This window comes from Cetorhinus maximus, chromosome 1 (genome assembly GCF_964194155.1).
Source record: "Cetorhinus maximus chromosome 1, sCetMax3.hap1.1, whole genome shotgun sequence".
NCBI classification, from domain to species: Eukaryota; Metazoa; Chordata; class Chondrichthyes; order Lamniformes; family Cetorhinidae; genus Cetorhinus; species Cetorhinus maximus.
The window spans coordinates 106,811,554-106,828,810 of NC_135879.1; the positions used below are offsets into that span (position 1 = coordinate 106,811,554).

Genomic DNA, 17,257 nt, shown 5'->3' on the forward strand with positions numbered 1-17,257 from the left:
TAAATTAATGAACTTCAAATGCTGTAACAACAAGATCAACTTGTATTTATAGAATGCTTTTAACCTATAAGCATACCAAGAAGCTTCACAGGAATATTATAAAGCAAAATTTGGCACTGAACCACGTAAGGAAATATTAGGGCAGATGGTCAAAAGCATGGTCAAAGAGGTAAGTTTTAAGAAGCATTTTAAAGGAATAAAGAGAGTCAGAAAAGTTTGGGAACTGAATTCCAGAGTTTAGGATCTTGGCAGTTGAAGGCATAGCTACCATGGTGGGTGAATTAAAATTAAAGATGCTCAATTAGATGAGTGTAAATATCTTTCAGGGTTGTGGGGCTGGAGGAGATTACAAAGATAAGGAGGGATGAGGTCATTAAGGGTTATGAAAATAAGAATGAGAATTTTAAAACCATGGTGTTGCAATGTAGGTCAAAAAAGTGAATGGGTGATCAGTGAACGGGATTAGTGGAAATGAGGACACAGGCATCAGAGTTTTGATTGACCTCAAGCCTAGAGGTAACAAAGGCATGAGTGAGGGTTTCAATAGCAGATGAACTGAGGCAGGGGTAGTCAGACAATGTTACAGATATGGAAATAAGTAATCTTCAGGATGGCAAGAATATATAATCATGAGGGTCAAATTCCTCACTGAGCTTGCGGAAATCTGGTTTGGCCTCAGATTGTTGCTATCTGAGAAGAATGGACTTGGTAGCTAGAGAATGGAGTTTGTAGCAGAGACTGAAGACAACAGATTTGGTCTTCCCAATGTTTAATTGGAGGAAATTTCTGCTCATCCAGTTCTGGGTATTGGACAAGACATCTAATAATTTACCAACAGTGGAAGAGTCATGAGAGATGGTGGTGAAGTAGAGCTGGGTGCCATCAGCCTACATGTGAAAATTAATGCAATGTTTTCAAATGATGAGATCAAGGACAGCATTTAGATGAGAAATGGGAAGGAGCCAAAGAGAGATTCTTTGGGACACCAGAGGTAATGGTGTGGGAGCAGGAAGAGAAGCCATTTCAAGTTATACTCTGGCTATGATGTGATAGATAAGAATGGAAACAGGTGAGTGCAGTCCCAGCCAGCTGGATGACAGTGGGGAGATATTAGAGGAGGATGGTGTGATTAACCATAACAAAGGCTGCAGACTGGTCATGAAGGAGGAAGAGGATTACCTTTGTCACAGAAATTTGGTACGTCATTTGTGATTTCAGTCCAACCCATTTCAATATTGTGACAGGGACAAAAAGTAGATTGGAGATATTCAAATATGGAGCCCTGGCTAACATGAGGATCTGGAAGGGAAGTTGGGTGGTCAGCAGTTTAATGGAGATAGAATTGAGGCCTATTTGATGATGGGTGCCATTATGTTCAATTCCACCTGCACCGTCTCATCCACCCCAGTATTAAATCCTCTCTTTTCACAAATACTGATTGAACTGCTGATGGTTTCCAGCATTTTCTGTTTGTGTTAAATATTAACCATGTGCCGTTTTAATTGTCCTTCAACTAGTTAATTATTACATATATCTTGCCATTTTTTCCCATATTATATTTCTGATATGCTCAAGGACTAGCGAAGACATGGAACTTTCGCTGCAAGAGCTTTTTCGAAATTGAGACTCTTTGAGTTTCCAAAATGTCGAAATGGAGCATGTTTCTGCTTGTAGTCCTACTGATGGATTGCATAACTTCAGAAGGTACAGCAGTGAAGCTGTGGCACGGAACTGGTACAGTTCACAACTTGGAGGAGATCATAATTGGCAGATGTTACAACTACATCAGAGTAGTGAATCCTACAATAGGGTAAGACAATGGGGTTCCTTTATAATATATGCGTGGAAATAAGATTGACATGGCTTTCGGAACCACTGTCCACTTATTTTCTTCATCAATATGCAGTTTTTAACTCTCATGGCCAAGAAGTATGATGACAAGGGTTGATTGCCAGCACTGTCGCTAATAGCCCCGGGGCTGGAAGTGGTTTGGTCAAAGAGACACAGCAGAAGAAAAATATTGCCAATCGTGAAGTCATTGATAAATACAATGAAAAGCTGAGTCCCCAGTAGAGATCACTAAGGGACACCATGCTAATTTGGACATGCAACCATTATCCCTACTCTGTCTTCTACCTCCTATGACTAAAGACTACCTTCATTCCACATGTTTTCGTTTTTGTTAACCATCCCTTATGTGTAGCCTTATCAAATGACTTCAGGAAGTCCATATAAAGAACATCCATACACATTCCCTAGCATACTGCTTTTGTGACCTCCTCAGATAATCTAATTGGATTAGTTAGAAATGACTTGCCCTTTACAAATCTATGCTGGCGCTCTCTAATCAGTTCATATTCGTACAAGTGCTCAATCACTTTAATTCTTAATGATCAATTGTTGCAATTATAAGGTTTATAAGATTGTCATGTTTTGAGACTGTCTTTAAGTTAAAGATAAAATGAAGAGTGTCATGTGACCTATTCTGAAGTCTGCCTGACAGTAAGCCTGGGCGGTTTGATTGTTAGAGATAAAAGGGAGGCTAGATTGTTTTATTTAGAAGATGATGTAAGGTATTTACACTTGGAGACAGTGACAGCAGCCTGTGTGCCAACAGTGGATAGACCATTAGTCTCCAGAGTCCCAGAGAAATGTTGAGAATGTCAGGCAGTAAACAGTTGTGTTTTTACCTATCCATTTAGTTCTAAGATGAAAGAGAGTTGGGCTCACAAGGATAGCTAATTAGCATTTCTACTGAGATACAAGACCCATGTGATTCACATTGCCATGGGGAATGGCAAAATGGAGCATGTTTCTGCTTGAAATCCTTCCTCTGCATCTTTCCCTGTGGCAATGTGATAATTGGCTACCCTTGTGAGCCCAACTCTCTTTCATATTGCCATGGGGAAGGATGCAGAGGAAGGATTTCAAGCAAAAACATGTTCCATTTTGCCATTCCCCATGGCAATGTGAATCACATGGGTCTTGTATCTCAGTAGAAATGCTAATTAGCTATCCTTGTGAGCCCAACTCTCTTTCATTTTAGAACTAAATGGATAGGTAAAAACAATGAATAGCACAGACAGTGTTTTGAGTTTGCCTGGATCTGGGAGAGAGGGAGCATCTAGAGGCCAAAAAGTTTCTGCGGTTCACAGCGCAGGAATGGACACTCATGCTCCAATTGAAAAGATCAAATTCATGGGGAGCTAAAATGAGGCCGGGAGAGTCACCTAGCATGGGCTAGAGGGACAGTCTCTGGGAACATGCAAATATATGAATTAGGAGTAGGAGTAGGCGTCGAGCCTGTTCTGCCATTTGATGAGACCGTGGCTGATCTGATTGTGGCCTCTACTTTCCTATCTAACCCAGATACCCTTTGACTCCCCTGTTAGTCAAGAATTTATCCATCTCAGCCTTAAATATAGTCATTGATCCTGCCTCCACCACTCTCTTGGGAAGGGAATTCCACAGGCTAGCGACCCCCTGAGAGAAAAATTTCCCTTGATCTCCACCTTAAATGGGAGACCCTTTATTTTTTAACTGTGTGTCTTAGTTCTCGTCTCTCCCACAAGGGGAAACATCCTATCAGCATCCACCCTGTCAATCTCCTTAGGATTTTATATGTTTCAATAAGATTACCTCTCATTCTTCTAAACTCCATTCGATTTAGGCCCAAACTGTCCAACCTTACCTTATAAGACAATCCCGTTCATCCTAGGTATCAGTCGAGTGAACCTTTTCTGCACTGCTTCCAATGCAATTATATCCTTTCTTAAATAAGAAGACAAAAACTGCACACAGTACTCCAGATGTGGTCTCACCAACACCCTGTACAACTGTAACAAAACTTACTACCTTTTTATTCTATTCCCCATTTGCCTTCCTAATCACTTGCTGTATCTGCATACTAACTTTCCATGATTCATGAAAAGAAACCTCACTCTGTAAGACAGTTCTAAGATTACAAGTTACTAGGCTAAGAGAAAGGTAAGAACAGGAATGAACCCTAGGAGCTAGGAATCACTTTGCATTTTTTCTAGGAAAATTGGATGTCTACATAAAGGACAGTATAACGTATACTTGTGAAGTGTGTTTTTTCAGTTGGGCTAAGAATAATAAGGGGGATATGCCATTCTGTGGTTTAACATACAAGTTGCCCTACAAATATATTGTTTATTCAATTGTGTTTTTAGTAATTTGTTATAGTAAATGTCTTAAAATGTGAAATCTTGATGTGTCATTCCTTCAGCTGTTAACTGTAAGTTTGAATTTCCTTTTATAAGTTATCAGTCTCTACAGAGATCGTAACAGGATTCATTAGGGACAGAATATCAGGAACCACAAAAAATGGAACTTGTTCTCTTAAGCCTAATGTATTGAAACAAAGTCTTGCATTGAACTGTATTTCATGCACAAATACCCTTAGTGTTCTAATGCACAGCTTTGGTGTCTACCCAGAAGAGGGCCAGGACCACAGTAAGACTGGAGACTTTCAGTGATCGTTGGCCCTTAAAGTGGTTTTTCAGATTATTCCAGTATATTATACCTGATGGTCTGAAAACATGCAGAGTAGGGAACAGGTGACATTTTTCTCTCGAGGAATATATCAATGATTTTATTTGATAGATTTTAGAATGTAGTCAAGCTCATGGAAGCAATTTACATTGCTGTTGTCAATTTTTAAAGATTAACTTGTTGCCTTGTGTAGCCCTCATAAAGTTGTTGGCTGCAATGGGGGTATGTGGCCAAACTGCACCTAAATTCTGTGGAAATGGGCATGTGGACATGACCCTGTTGGAACAGAGCAGACTATCTGTATTTGGCAAACACTCTACAGGAGTGGATTTCTCAATAATTTTGTTTCGAGACTGTCAAACATGGTCATGTGTTTCTGATCTTGTCTGAAAGTTTGGCAAGAAGAGATCTGAATGACAAAAGCTTTGCTAAATCTAAAATAAATTCAAGCTTGGTTTGGTTTTAGAAGTAACTCTAGTTGAGTCATAGTTCCTGAAAAAACACCGTTTCTACACATACCTAAGGAAAGATATACTTTCCATAGAGGGGGGGCACCAAAGGTTCACCAAACTAATTGCTGGGGTGGAGGGATTGTTCAATGAGGAGAGATTAAATAGGCTGAGCATTTATGCTCTGGAGTTTAGAAGAATGAGAGGTGATTTTATTCAAACATACAAAATTCTTACAGGGCTCAATAGGGTAGATGCAGGAAGGACGTTTCCCTTGGCTAGGGGCTCTAGAACCAGGGGACACAGTCTCAGAATAAGGGGCAGGCCATTTAGAACTGAGATGAGGAGGAATTTCTTCAGTCAGAGGATGGTGAATCTTCGGAATTCTCTGCCCCAGAAGGCTGTGGAGGCTCAGTCATTGAGTATGCTCAAGACTGAGATCAATATATTCCTACAAATCAAAAACATCAAAGGATACGGGGATAGTGCAGGAAGCTGGTGTTGAAATTGAAGATCAGCCATGGTCTCATTGAATGGGCCAAGTGCTGGTAAATGGGATTAGGTAGGTAGGTCAGGTGTTTCTCACGTGTCGGTGCAGACTCGATGGACCGAAGGGCCTCTTCTGCACTGTGATTCTGTGATTCTGTGAATGGTGGAGCAGGCTCGAGGGATTAAATGGCCTACTCGTGCTCATATTTCTTATATTCTTATGTTAGTGTCTTTTGTGAGCAAGTACCATTTCTATACTGTGGGTGGGATTTTCCGGTCCCGCCGTGGGTGAGGCGATGCCCCAGCCAGAAGTCCATTGACTTGCGGCAGGACCAGAAGATCCCGGCAGCGGGTGGGTGTGGAAAATCCTGCCCAATGTCTTGCAGTTTTGTAACTTTTAGAACGACTCTCTTCAGTCTTTAACTTACTTTATGGGCAGAATTTTTATCTCGGCAGGTGCGCGTGTGCCCGACCTACTCGAGCATAAAATGACACATTGACATGGGGCGAGCATCCCAACGTCAATGTGCAGTCGCGCGATATTTGAGTCGGTGGGTGCATGCTGGAGTCGCAGTGCGCCTGCTGACAACTAAAAGGCCTAATATGGCCATTAAAAAGGTACTGAAGGGAAATTTTTCACTGCCCACCCAACCTTACGGTTGGCAGGCAGGCGAAAAGGCCAAGCGGCCTTTGCACTTGTTAGGAAACCTCATCCACGGGCGGGATGAGGTTTCCAAAACCAATAAAAATTAAATTAAAAATTTCACATTTTATTTATAACATGTCCCTGCTCATGTGACAGAGTCACATGAGGGAACATGTTTCATTACACTTGTGAAATCTTTATTTTACATTTGGAAAAATGTTTATCTCCCTGAGGCAGTTCTGTGCGCGAAGTTCATGGTCTCACTCCTTCCCTGGCCCTCCCCCCGCTCTCACAGGCAGAACAAAGTGCTGCCGCTCACATTTCACACTGGGCGGGCTTCCCGACCGCCCCCACCTAGCCCGCCCGACAAGGGCTAAATTCTGCCCCATATCACTTTGTTCGGAAACTATAGTCTAGGTCTTGATATTTTTTTCTCTTTGCTTCATTTTGCAAATTTTCATCCTTGTTTTCAAATTCCTCCATGGTCTTGCCCCTTCATATCCCTATTCATCAGTACTACAAACCCTTAGATCTCTGAGGCCCTCCTGTTCTGGTCTTTTGTGCATCCCCAATTTTCTTTGATCCAAAAGATAAAAACAAAAAACTGCGGATGCTGGAAATCCAAAACAAAAAAAGAAATACCTGGAAAAACTCAGCAGGTCTGGCAGCATTGGCGGAGAAGAGCAAAGTTGACGTTTCGAGTCCTCATGACCCTTCCACAAAACTAAGTAGAAATAGGAAAGGGGTGAAATATAAGCTGGTTTTAGTTGGGGGGGAGGCAGGGGGGAAGAAGGAGGGGGGTGTGTCGTTGGGACAAGCAAGCAGTGATAGGAGGAGATAACCAAAAGATGTCACAGACAAAAGAACAAAGAGGTGTTGAAGGTGGTGATATTATCAAAAATAATGTGCTAATTAAGAGTGGAGAGCAGGACAAGCAAGGTAGCTCTAGTGGGGGTGGGGTGAAATAAGCGATGGATGGGATACATTTAAAAATAATGGAAATAGGTAGGAAAAGAAAAATCTATATAAATTATTGGAAGAAACAAAAGGGAGGGGGAAGAAACGGAAAGGGGGTGGGGATGGAGGAGGGAGTTCAAGATCTAAAGTTGTTGAACTCAATATTCAGTCCGGAAGGCTGTAAAGTGCCTAGTCGGAAGATCAGGTGCTGTTCCTCCAGTTTGCGTTGAGCTTCACTGGAACAATGCAGCAAGCCAAGGACAGACATGTGGGCAAGAGGGCAGGATGGAGTGTTAAAATGGCAAGCGACAGGGAGGTCTGGGTAATGCTTGCGGACAGACCGAAGGTGTTCTGCAAAGCGGTCACCCAGTCTGTGTTTGGTCTCTCCAATGTAGAGGAACTCAAAACGTCAACTTTGCTCTTCTCCGCCGATGCTGCCAAACTTGCTGAGTTTTTCCAGGTATTTCTTTTTTTGTTTCTTTGATCCAAGATTGGCAGACATGCCTTCTACTGGCTTAATCCTAAACTCTGGTCTTCCCTCCGTATACCTCTCTGCCTCTCTATCTCTCCTCCTTTAAGACCATCCTTTGGTCCAACCATTTTCAGCTGCTTCATCAATGACCTTCCTTCTATCATAAGGTCAGAAGTGGGGATGTTCGCTGATGATTGCACAATGTTCAGCACCATTCACGACTCCTCAGATACTGAAGCAGTCCATGTCCAAATGCAGCAAGACGTGGACAATATGTAGGCTTGGGCTGACAAATGGCAAGGAACATTCATGCCACACAAGTGCCAGGCAATGACCATCTCCAACAAGAGAAAATCTAACCATCACCCCTTGACGTTCAATGGCATTACCACTGCTGAGTCCCCTACTATCAGCATCCTGGGGTTATCATTGTTCAGAAACTAGACTAACCACATAAATACTGTGGCTACAAGAGCAGGTCAGAGGCCAGGAATCCTGTGGCGAGTAACTCACCTACTGACTCCACAAAGCCAGTCCAGCATCTACAAGGCACAAGTCAGGAGTCTGATGAAATACTCCCCACTTACCTGGATGAGTGCAGCTCCTACAATCCTCAAGAAGCTTGACACCATCCAGGACAAAACAATCTTTGTTTATCATTTATATTTCAATACCTTGGACCAAAATTAACATGCTTTAGTGGTATTTGATTTGTCTTCCACTTTATTGCTATTCACCTAACCAATCAGTTACACCTACTGCGATTGAACATAATGTACAATAGCTGGTTTTGTTCATGTCATTAAGCAGCAATAATATCAAATGTTGATATCAGAAGTATATTTGAAAGTGATTATTTTATTTCAGAGAAAAGAACTGCTCAGCAATTTGGGAAGCCTTTCAAAGTGCCTTCATTTATAAACAGCCCTGCAATGTCATTCCAGCTGACTATATGGATTTTATCAGTCTGGCATGGCACAATATCCCTCCGGATAAGGTAAGCTTACTCGATAACATGGATTCACTTATTTAATGTACGGTTTGAGTTGAATGGAAATTTGTTACTTTGTGTAATGTAAAAAGGTACGCAGTTCTAGAACTTTGTGCTGAAATTTGGGCATTGACATGGTGTAAAAAATGTTTGGGTGGAATTTTCCATGCCCACTGGTGTCGGACATGCTCGGCGGTATGACCCGACAATATGGCAAGAAGACCAGAAATTGCTTTCACGACATTGTGAAACCAGTTTGCAATCGTCTGTTAACCCTGTTGATGGTGGATGTCGGGAACCTCATCATAATATTCTGCATTTCATTATAAGGTCAGCCCATGGGAATCATTCCTCCCCCCACCCCCCTGCTTGGTCGTCCGCCCAAGTTGGAGTGATTGCACACCAGTGTAGAACACGTCTTGACAAGTGTGATGTGAAGAAGTCGGGACTTACCGCCAGGGCCTTGCTCACATCACGGACATCCGAGGAGCAGAAGATGCTCGAGCCCAACAGCCAAGACACACTGGAGGAATGTCCATGGCATGCTGGATGGATTCTCACGCACATGGCTCTGCTGTGAAGCAGCTCACGGAAGTTGGAATGTCACCGTTGAGGGGCTGCTCACCACGGATAATGGTCGAGGGGGTGGAGAGGAATATCCAGTTGCGTTTGGGAGAGGAATATGTACTGGGGGGTGGGAGAAGAAGGTCTAGGATTGACTGGGAGAGGAAGAGATGTCGGGAGGGTGAGGTTGGGAGGGGGGAATGAAGGTTTCGGGGGCGAGGTTGGGGGGGGGTGGGAGGGAGTAATGGGGGAGAAGATGGCACCTGGGGAGGTATGTGTAAGGTGGGGGTGGAAGGTGTAGGGGAAGGAGTGCAGCGAGAGGAGGGAATCCAGGGGGAGGAATAAGTGCACAGTGGGGAGGGAGTTCAGGGGGAAGAAGGAATGCAGAGATGGGAGAGAGCCCGTGGGGCGGGGAGGAAGGATTGCGGAGATGAGAGGGACTAAGGCTGGAGGAAGAAGTAAGACTGGAGGAAGATTTGGGAGGGGGGAATGATTAAGGGTGGCGGAAGAAGTAAGGGTATCTGAAGGAGTCAGGGAGGGTGAAGGACTAAGGGGCGGGGTGGACTAAGAGTGGAGGGAGGGGTTTAAAGGGAGGAAGGGGCCCAGATAGGGGAAGGGGTTCGGGGGGAGCAGGGATCCAGGTGAACGAGCAAGGGAGGACTATGATGAGTCCATGACTGCCTCCTGAGGAGTGAACTGAGGCATGGTAGAAGGGAATGATGTAAATGACTGAGGGCTTAGTGAAGTGGTAGGGTGGGAGGGTGAGGGCTTGATGGTAGTGATAGGTGGGACAGGAAGGGGATGGAATTTTCGTGAAGGAAGGGAACGTGCATGTTCACCTGGACATCCCTGAAGGAAAAGGGTTGTGAGTGGTAGGCCTTGGATGGGAGGTGGAAGGTGATGCCAGGGTGGTTCAACTGTGATGGAGGAAAGGATGGGGGAGGGACAAAGATGGGGGAGTGCTCGAAAAACTGAATCATGACCATGCTGCCTAAGTCAACAGTGAAATGAGAGTGATGATGGGCGAGATTAGGTGCTGCATGGGAGTGTGACCATTGGGTGGGCAGAGATGCAGGTCAGCTCAGATGGACAATTGAAAGAGAACCTGAACAGGCAGCATTGAAAATGCTCAGGACAGTGAGATGAGTGTGACACGTGAAGGATCCGACTGCTTTGGTGCGTGCTTGCACGAGGCTCCAAAAGACAGACAGACAGACACACACACACACACACCTCCGCTCCTCTTCCTTTCGAGTGCCCGGGGACTCCGGCCTGGCTCCTTGAGCACCTGGAGGGACACCCAAGTGCCCCATTTCCCTCTCCCATTGCCACTGCAGGAACTCATCCATGGTTCCTGCGATGAAATGCAGGTCTGCACACATCTCTGTATTCTGCTAGACCAGGGTCTCCAAGGTGTTTACCATCCTTCCATGGAGAACTTCATAAGCACACATGTGGACACCACTTCATCAGACAGAGCAGGTGGACTCACTCCTCCGACTCACATGCCACTCTGTGAGGGCTTCCAAAGCTCTGCACAATGTTCCGACACCTTCTGCTGACTCTCCAGGATGAGTTGGAAGGCCGAATCCAGAGGCTCGTCATCTGATTCAAACCTCTTCCCCAGCAATCCTCTAAGTGCCAGGAAGCTTGGCCGTACCCGCCTCCTCCTGTGGCAGACTTGTGTACGTGTGGTGACCACCAGATTGTGAACCTGAGCCTGCTCAAAATCTAGGTCCCACCGAGGTATGTGTCTCTGCGCTGGTGCAGGGTGTGTGGGTAAGCACTGCGATGGGTCTCCCAGGCTGCTTATTTCCAGCTCGTCAATGGAGAAGGTGTCCTATTGGCTGGAGGTGAGGACGTGGATGGAGCTGAGCAACTGGCTGGCAGAGGGTGTCGGTCACTCTCTTGGCAGAGCTCCCTGTGAACCAAAGTAGAGATAATTAGTGCATGGCAACAGAGTCAAAAGCAGGAGAGGGAGCACTCACGTTTGCGTTAAGAGAGGGATGATGTGGTGCAGGATCTTCATCAGGGTGTTCCCCACCGACCTCACCATCACCACAGGCACGGTCCATGTCCTCACTCGTCAGCGCAATGGCATGCTCCTCAAAGTGAGTGGGGGGCCTAACGTGGGACACTCCACCCCCCGGCCTGGGACCTCTCCCTGCTGATGTGAGCAGACGTCTCCTGCATGGAAACAGGTGGAGAGAGTTTGAGAAGGATACATGGCACAGCGTGGAATGTTTGTGTGAAGAGCGGAGACATGGACGGGATGAGGATGCGAGCTCAAAAAGGTATGAGCCTGATGGACATGAGAGTTAGTGGTGTTGTCCCTTGAGGTGTGAGATCCCTGTGGATGTGTGAAGAGTTTGAGATTGTGTGAGTTGAGGGTGAGGAGAAGAGGAATGAATTACCCTAGTGGAATGGATGAGACTATTCATCCTGTAGGGGCACTGACTAGCTGTTGTCTTTTGCAGAGCATCGGTGCTGACCGCCGCTGCCACTGCCTCCCAAGCCGGATTAGTGAGGTTGCTGCCCCTCCTGCAGCCAGAGTGGAGGTAGAGGACACCACGGTGGGCCTCCACGGTGTTCAAAAGGTGCTTGAGGGATGCATCACTGAAGCGGGGGGCTGCGGTCTTTTTGTCTTCTGTGCAGCAGTCATGGTCTGGAACGAGTGAGATGTGTGCACGGCTGCACTTTAGATGTGGCGTGATGAAGCGGCGAGGTGATGGCACGGCAGGCAAATGAGAGTCCGCCCACCATGGAAACGGTGTGTTTCCCAGGAATGCACAATTAATGCGGCAGGTTTGGGGTGATACGGCGTGAAAAGCCGCCATTGTGCCCATTATGGCACTTAGTGCAAATCTGGGACAATTCCTCCCTTTATTTTTGTTCTTTTGAAACATTAAAAAAAATACAATTTCATATTTTGTTTATGCCTGGAAAATCTGATATGATGAAGTGTAAAGATTTGTCATTCAAAGCACTTTAAGAGATCTATTTAGTTGTTCCACAGGTAGTTGTTGTCTGAGCTAATTGATTCCTATAGAGATCCAGGAAAATATTTCCTTTGGGCACTAAGTATGAGTGACCTAGTGAGACGATCTTTTATTTTGCTATTTCCAGTAAAATAATGGAAGTACTTTAGAATGTTTGAAATTTCACAAGAAGTAGCGATCAAAAGACATCTCTGAATATATTAAGACCAGAAAAAGCTCTCATTTATGTGAACTAACTGATACAACTTACTTCAGTTTTTAAATGTAATTACAGGCATTATTCTGGGAAAATACCAAGCTTCTGGTTCAGAGATATTCAGATAGAACCAGGCGAATGATTTCTCTTGGTGACACGTTGATTGGCATTTTGGCAGATGACTTGGACTGGTGCGGACAACCTGAATTTCCAGGTGAGATGCATGATTGTTGCAGATGTTTAATATTCTTAACCACAATGTTAAGGAAAGTTTATAGTGCATCACAAAGGCATGTTATAAATAATTGGGAGCTAAATTGTGTTGTGAATGTGAGTGTATATTTATATTAATCATGCCTCATGATACTTTTATCTTTGTTCAGCCAGATATCTGCAGTGCATAGAAACCCATGATTATGGTCTGAGTTTTTTGTTGGGCACGCGCGATCGGCAGGCCTGGAAGCGGACTTCCGGCGTGATCTGCTCCCGACCGCGTTTTCATGCTGGCTGGCCAATGAAACGTGCAACTGGGGTGGGGGTGGCAGAGGGCGGGCACCGACCTAACTGAGGGTGTAGGTGAGCGCTTCTAGTGAGCTCCCTGAAGGCAGACAGCTACCGCAGGGCCATGCAGACCCCCAAAGAATAAAGGAAATGACCAAAATGCTGCAAAATATTACCATGCAACACAATCAAGCACCTGAAAGCTTATCTCATAAAAACCAGTATCCAGATATCTCTTATTTTATTTCCCACGGAGATTTCATCCCGCCCTGGGTCGAGGTTTGAGCAAAAATGTGAATGCCGCCTGGGAGAATGGCCCGTTCGCCAACTGTAAATGTGGACGGCCAACGTAAAATTGCTGTTAATTGCATTGTTAATGGTCTTAATTGCCTGCTTACTTGTCAGCAGGTGCGCCTTCTGACTGCCATATACGCACATCGAGTGAAATATCACGCGTGTGCGCGATGACATCGGGGCACTCGCCTGACATCACCTCGCGCTATTTCACGTCTGTTCAGGTCGAGCAAGCGCCAACCCGCGGGACATAAAATTCTGGCCTATGTTTTAGCATTTCCAAACCAAAGTACTAAGGAATTCTCATAAATAGAGTTCCTCTTTGCTTGATATGGAGAGTATATGCTCCCTCCATTGGGACACAGTGCATTTAGCTAAGCTTTCAGAGCATAAATGCAAAGGTTGGAGTTTATCTGGATAAAATTGTACAGGGTATCAGCACACCTGCTGTTTTTCCAGTTAAGGCTACACTTCCTGATGGCTTGCTGGCTAGGCAAGTAGAAAGAATAACAGGGCCAAGTGACAGGTTTATCTTTCTAGGTCCCTCAATGGTAGTGTTGTGTCAGCCTCCATTATCTGCTCAGTCTCTGGATTGGGAATTTAAACCACAACCTGCGGACTCAGGGTGGGAGTGCTGCACTACCGCTGAACCATATTTGTTACCTAGATGACTGCTCATTATCTAAATGACTGACAAACACAATCGCCAGAATTTCCACCCCTCCCCCACACCCACCCCACCCCTCCCCGCACCATGGGCCTAATTGACTTCTATCTTGGCACCACAGGTTGCCACGGTCTCAGGGGTTCATTGACACCAAATGAAAAGAGCAGTGCAGGCTACAAAATACATGTTGGAACTTCTATGCTGAAAGTGGGTTGTAGGGTTAGGGGGAGAAAAAATGCAATAAACACCAGAAATATTCCAAAGAAACATTGTATAGTTGCCTCCTACCAAACTAGCATGTATTTGTCATTGAGGTACCAATTTTAGACTATGGCATTATTGTCAGCTATTATATTGTTCATACCCTACCTTTATAGCTGATATTCTTATTGTTTGCAGGCATGAATTTTGAATCCTGCCCCACAACAACTGAATGTGAAAATAACCCAGTGAACTCCTTTTGGAAAACAGCATCTGAATATGTAAGTAGCTTTCAGAGAAGCCTTACCTCCAATTGCACACATGATTTTCCTCTTCCCCTTCAGACAAAAAGGATGCTAAACTTTCTCGCATATTTATACCCTTATCCTCTAAATGTTTCAATCATTTTTTAAAAAAATTAGCACTTCCAATATAGTTGTGGAGTAATCATAGTTCTGATAAACGTGGGACTGTAGCTTTAAGAATAAGCCTGTGTTGTAAGATCACATGATCTGTGTAAAGCAAAGGGTCAGCAGCACTGGGAACCTCTAGGGGAGAGTTCTTCTTTCATTATAGAGTTTAATGCACACATGTAGTTGCTGCTGTTGTCTTGTAAATAAAGTTCAATGTTTCCACCAAGAAAAGTTGTCCAGAAAATCAACTCTATAACAAACTGGCGATGAGGATAAATCCGATCTGGCACTGTCCCTCACCCAGCGATTGTGAGTATCTAAGATAATTAAAAAGAAAAGAAGATATACTCATCTGAGATGCCACAGTTTGGCAGAATTGATCCCTTTGAACCAGCCACAGGTGATGGTCTCAGTAGATAGAATGTCTTATGTTCTATTTTCAAGCCAACAAAATCACGGGGGAGGAAAAGATAAGAGCGATTCTCCTGAGTATTTGTGGGAGCAAAACCTACAGTTTAATTCAAAGCTTGATGCCCTCCAGCACCCCAGATTTTAAGGCTTTCAGTGAATTAGTAGACCTCATTAAGGAATATTTCCAACCCAAGCCCTCAGTCACAATGCAGAGGTTCAGGTTCAATTCATAGAATAGAGCCCTGGGAGAGACCATTGCTATCTATGTGGCGAAATGACAACAACTAACAGAATATTGTGATTTTGGTGAAACCCTGAATGATATGCTCAGGGATCATTTGGTATGTGGCATGCAGGAGGATGCTATTCAGGGAAGATTACTGACTGAAGTGGATCTTGATTTTAAGAAAGCATAAGAAATAGCGTTTGCGATGGAAAGTGCTGTAAGTGATTCACAAGTGATTCAAGAGGCACAAAATGGTGCCATCTTACTAGTTGGATGGGAACAGTCAGCCTGAAGTGGCACAAAAAGCCGGGACTCTGGCGTGAAGTGGAAAACAGCCCCTGCTAACTGAAAGTTTAGAAGAAACAGCTTAGCAGAAAAATCGAAAATGAATTTTTATCGATGTGGAAACAAACATTCTCCTAACGACTGGCAATATAAAAAGGTGGAGTGTTATTTTTGTCACAGAAGTGGCCACATATTGAAACATTGCAAAGCGAGATTAAAACAGGTTTCCAGGCAACAAACCAAGTCCATTGAAATCTATAGTGTGGAGGAGCCAGAAACAACCAATTCTGAAATTTATTCATTATTCAACATGAAAGTTAGGAAGACAGAGCCGATTACTGTCACATTGCAAGTGAATGGTAAACTCTTAAAAATGGAAGTAGATACTGGTGCTTCTACCACTGTAGTAGGAGAACACACTTTCAGATATTTAAATAAAGGTACTCAACAATTAATTTTGGAACAAACATCTGCCAAGTTAAAAACATACACAGGCAAAGAAATCCAGGTAAAAGGTCTCAGCATTGTAACAGTTCATTATAGACATCAAACAGCACAACTACCAGTGATGGTATTAGAAGGTAGAGGACCAAGCCTTCTAGGTCGAAATTGGTTGAGGGAAATTAAACTTGATTGGCCAGTGAGGTTTCAAAAGAAAGCAGAAAGAGTTCTTGAGTTGAAGAAGGAACAAGGCAACGTACTTCAGAAAGAGCCTGGAGAGTCCAAGAACCGCAGAAGGATGCAAAAGGAATGTGTAAGGATTCAACAATCTGAAGAAATGGAGACTGTCTTAAACAACAACATGGAAAAACAGCAGAAGAAGCTCAAGGAGACTCTGTGAATGACAGGATTCAAGATGAAGTGGGTGAGCTTTGCAAAGAAAAGGAAAACCTATTGAAAGACATTCACAAACTTCAAGTTCCTTCAGGTCAAAGTTTGTGCCTCTGAAAAAGAAACAGAAAGAATTTAATGTCACTCTGAACAAACTGAAGAACCAGTTGGCAGAGAAGACACAGCATGTTCAAAGTTCCAGGAGGAAGCCAACAGATACAAGAAGGAGTCAGAAGAGCTGAATGAAACAAAAGAGGCATTAGAAGGAAAAGTCGTAGAACTTTCCAAGATGTGAATGGGTGATGAAGTCATGGGTAGTTCACCTACTGAACTAAGACAAATTGAGATTGCACCTGAGAGAAGTCTGGCTGACAGTGAAGTCAAAATGAAGGCCGGGACTAAACTCTGTGGTAAAAAGAAGAAGATGCGGAATTACTGAAGTTGCGCCGTCTTTGAACAAGACCAAACCTGATACTTCCCAATTTGGAGGGGAAGGTGGAGATAAGTCAAAGGAACCAAAAAACGACTCATGATTTGCATAGTCACGAATGACAATTTACTGTTGGAGAAGCAGTATTTGTAAAGAATTTCGGTGGAGGATCATTTAAGAAGAAGGGAGATACTTCAACAAAATGATGTTACACACTTAACCATTTCTGAACCCATGGTTTCTGTTGAAGTTGCTCAACCTAGGACAGACCTGCCCGATGTCTCTGTTGGAGTGGAACACACTAAACTGTAAGTGCCTAATGAGGTACCTGATAATGAGTCCAAGGAATGTGTTTCCAACAAAAGAAGCGGAAGTTGTGAAGCTACGACATTCCACACGGGTCATGAAACCATCTGAAGGACGAACTTGTAATTTCATGACCTGTGTAAATATTGTAATGTAATGAGATAAATATTCTTGGAAATACAAAATGTACAGAAAAGTTAAAAGGGGAGGAATGTAGTAATTATAGTTCTGATAAAGGTAGGACTGTAGCTTTAAGAAAAGCCATGTTGCAAGATCACATGATCTGTGTAAACCAATGGGTTAGCAGCGCAAGGAACTTCTAGGGGAGAGTTCTCCTTTAGTTACAGAGTTAGATGCACACATGTAGTTGCTGCTGCTGTTTTGTAAATAAAGTTCAATTTTCCACCAAAAAAA

At 43.9% G+C, this 17,257-nt stretch overlaps 1 protein-coding gene across 2 annotated transcripts in view; it reads left to right on the forward strand.

Annotated features, from left to right (window-relative positions):
- Window positions 1–148: 148 nt before the first annotated feature.
- Window positions 149–17,257, forward strand: part of LOC144682576 (ADP-ribosyl cyclase/cyclic ADP-ribose hydrolase 2-like) — a 43,999-nt gene continuing 26,890 nt past the window's right edge. The window contains exons 1-5 of one of the 2 annotated variants that reach the window (XM_078545047.1): window positions 149–169; window positions 1,576–1,810; window positions 8,396–8,525; window positions 12,357–12,492; window positions 14,140–14,222. In XM_078545047.1, coding sequence (XP_078401173.1) covers window positions 1,644–1,810; window positions 8,396–8,525; window positions 12,357–12,492; window positions 14,140–14,222 — 516 coding nt within the window. In that variant the 5' untranslated portion in view covers window positions 149–169; window positions 1,576–1,643. The remainder of the gene's footprint in view (window positions 170–1,575; window positions 1,811–8,395; window positions 8,526–12,356; window positions 12,493–14,139; window positions 14,223–17,257) is intronic. The other variant, XM_078545038.1, reaches the window with a different exon arrangement.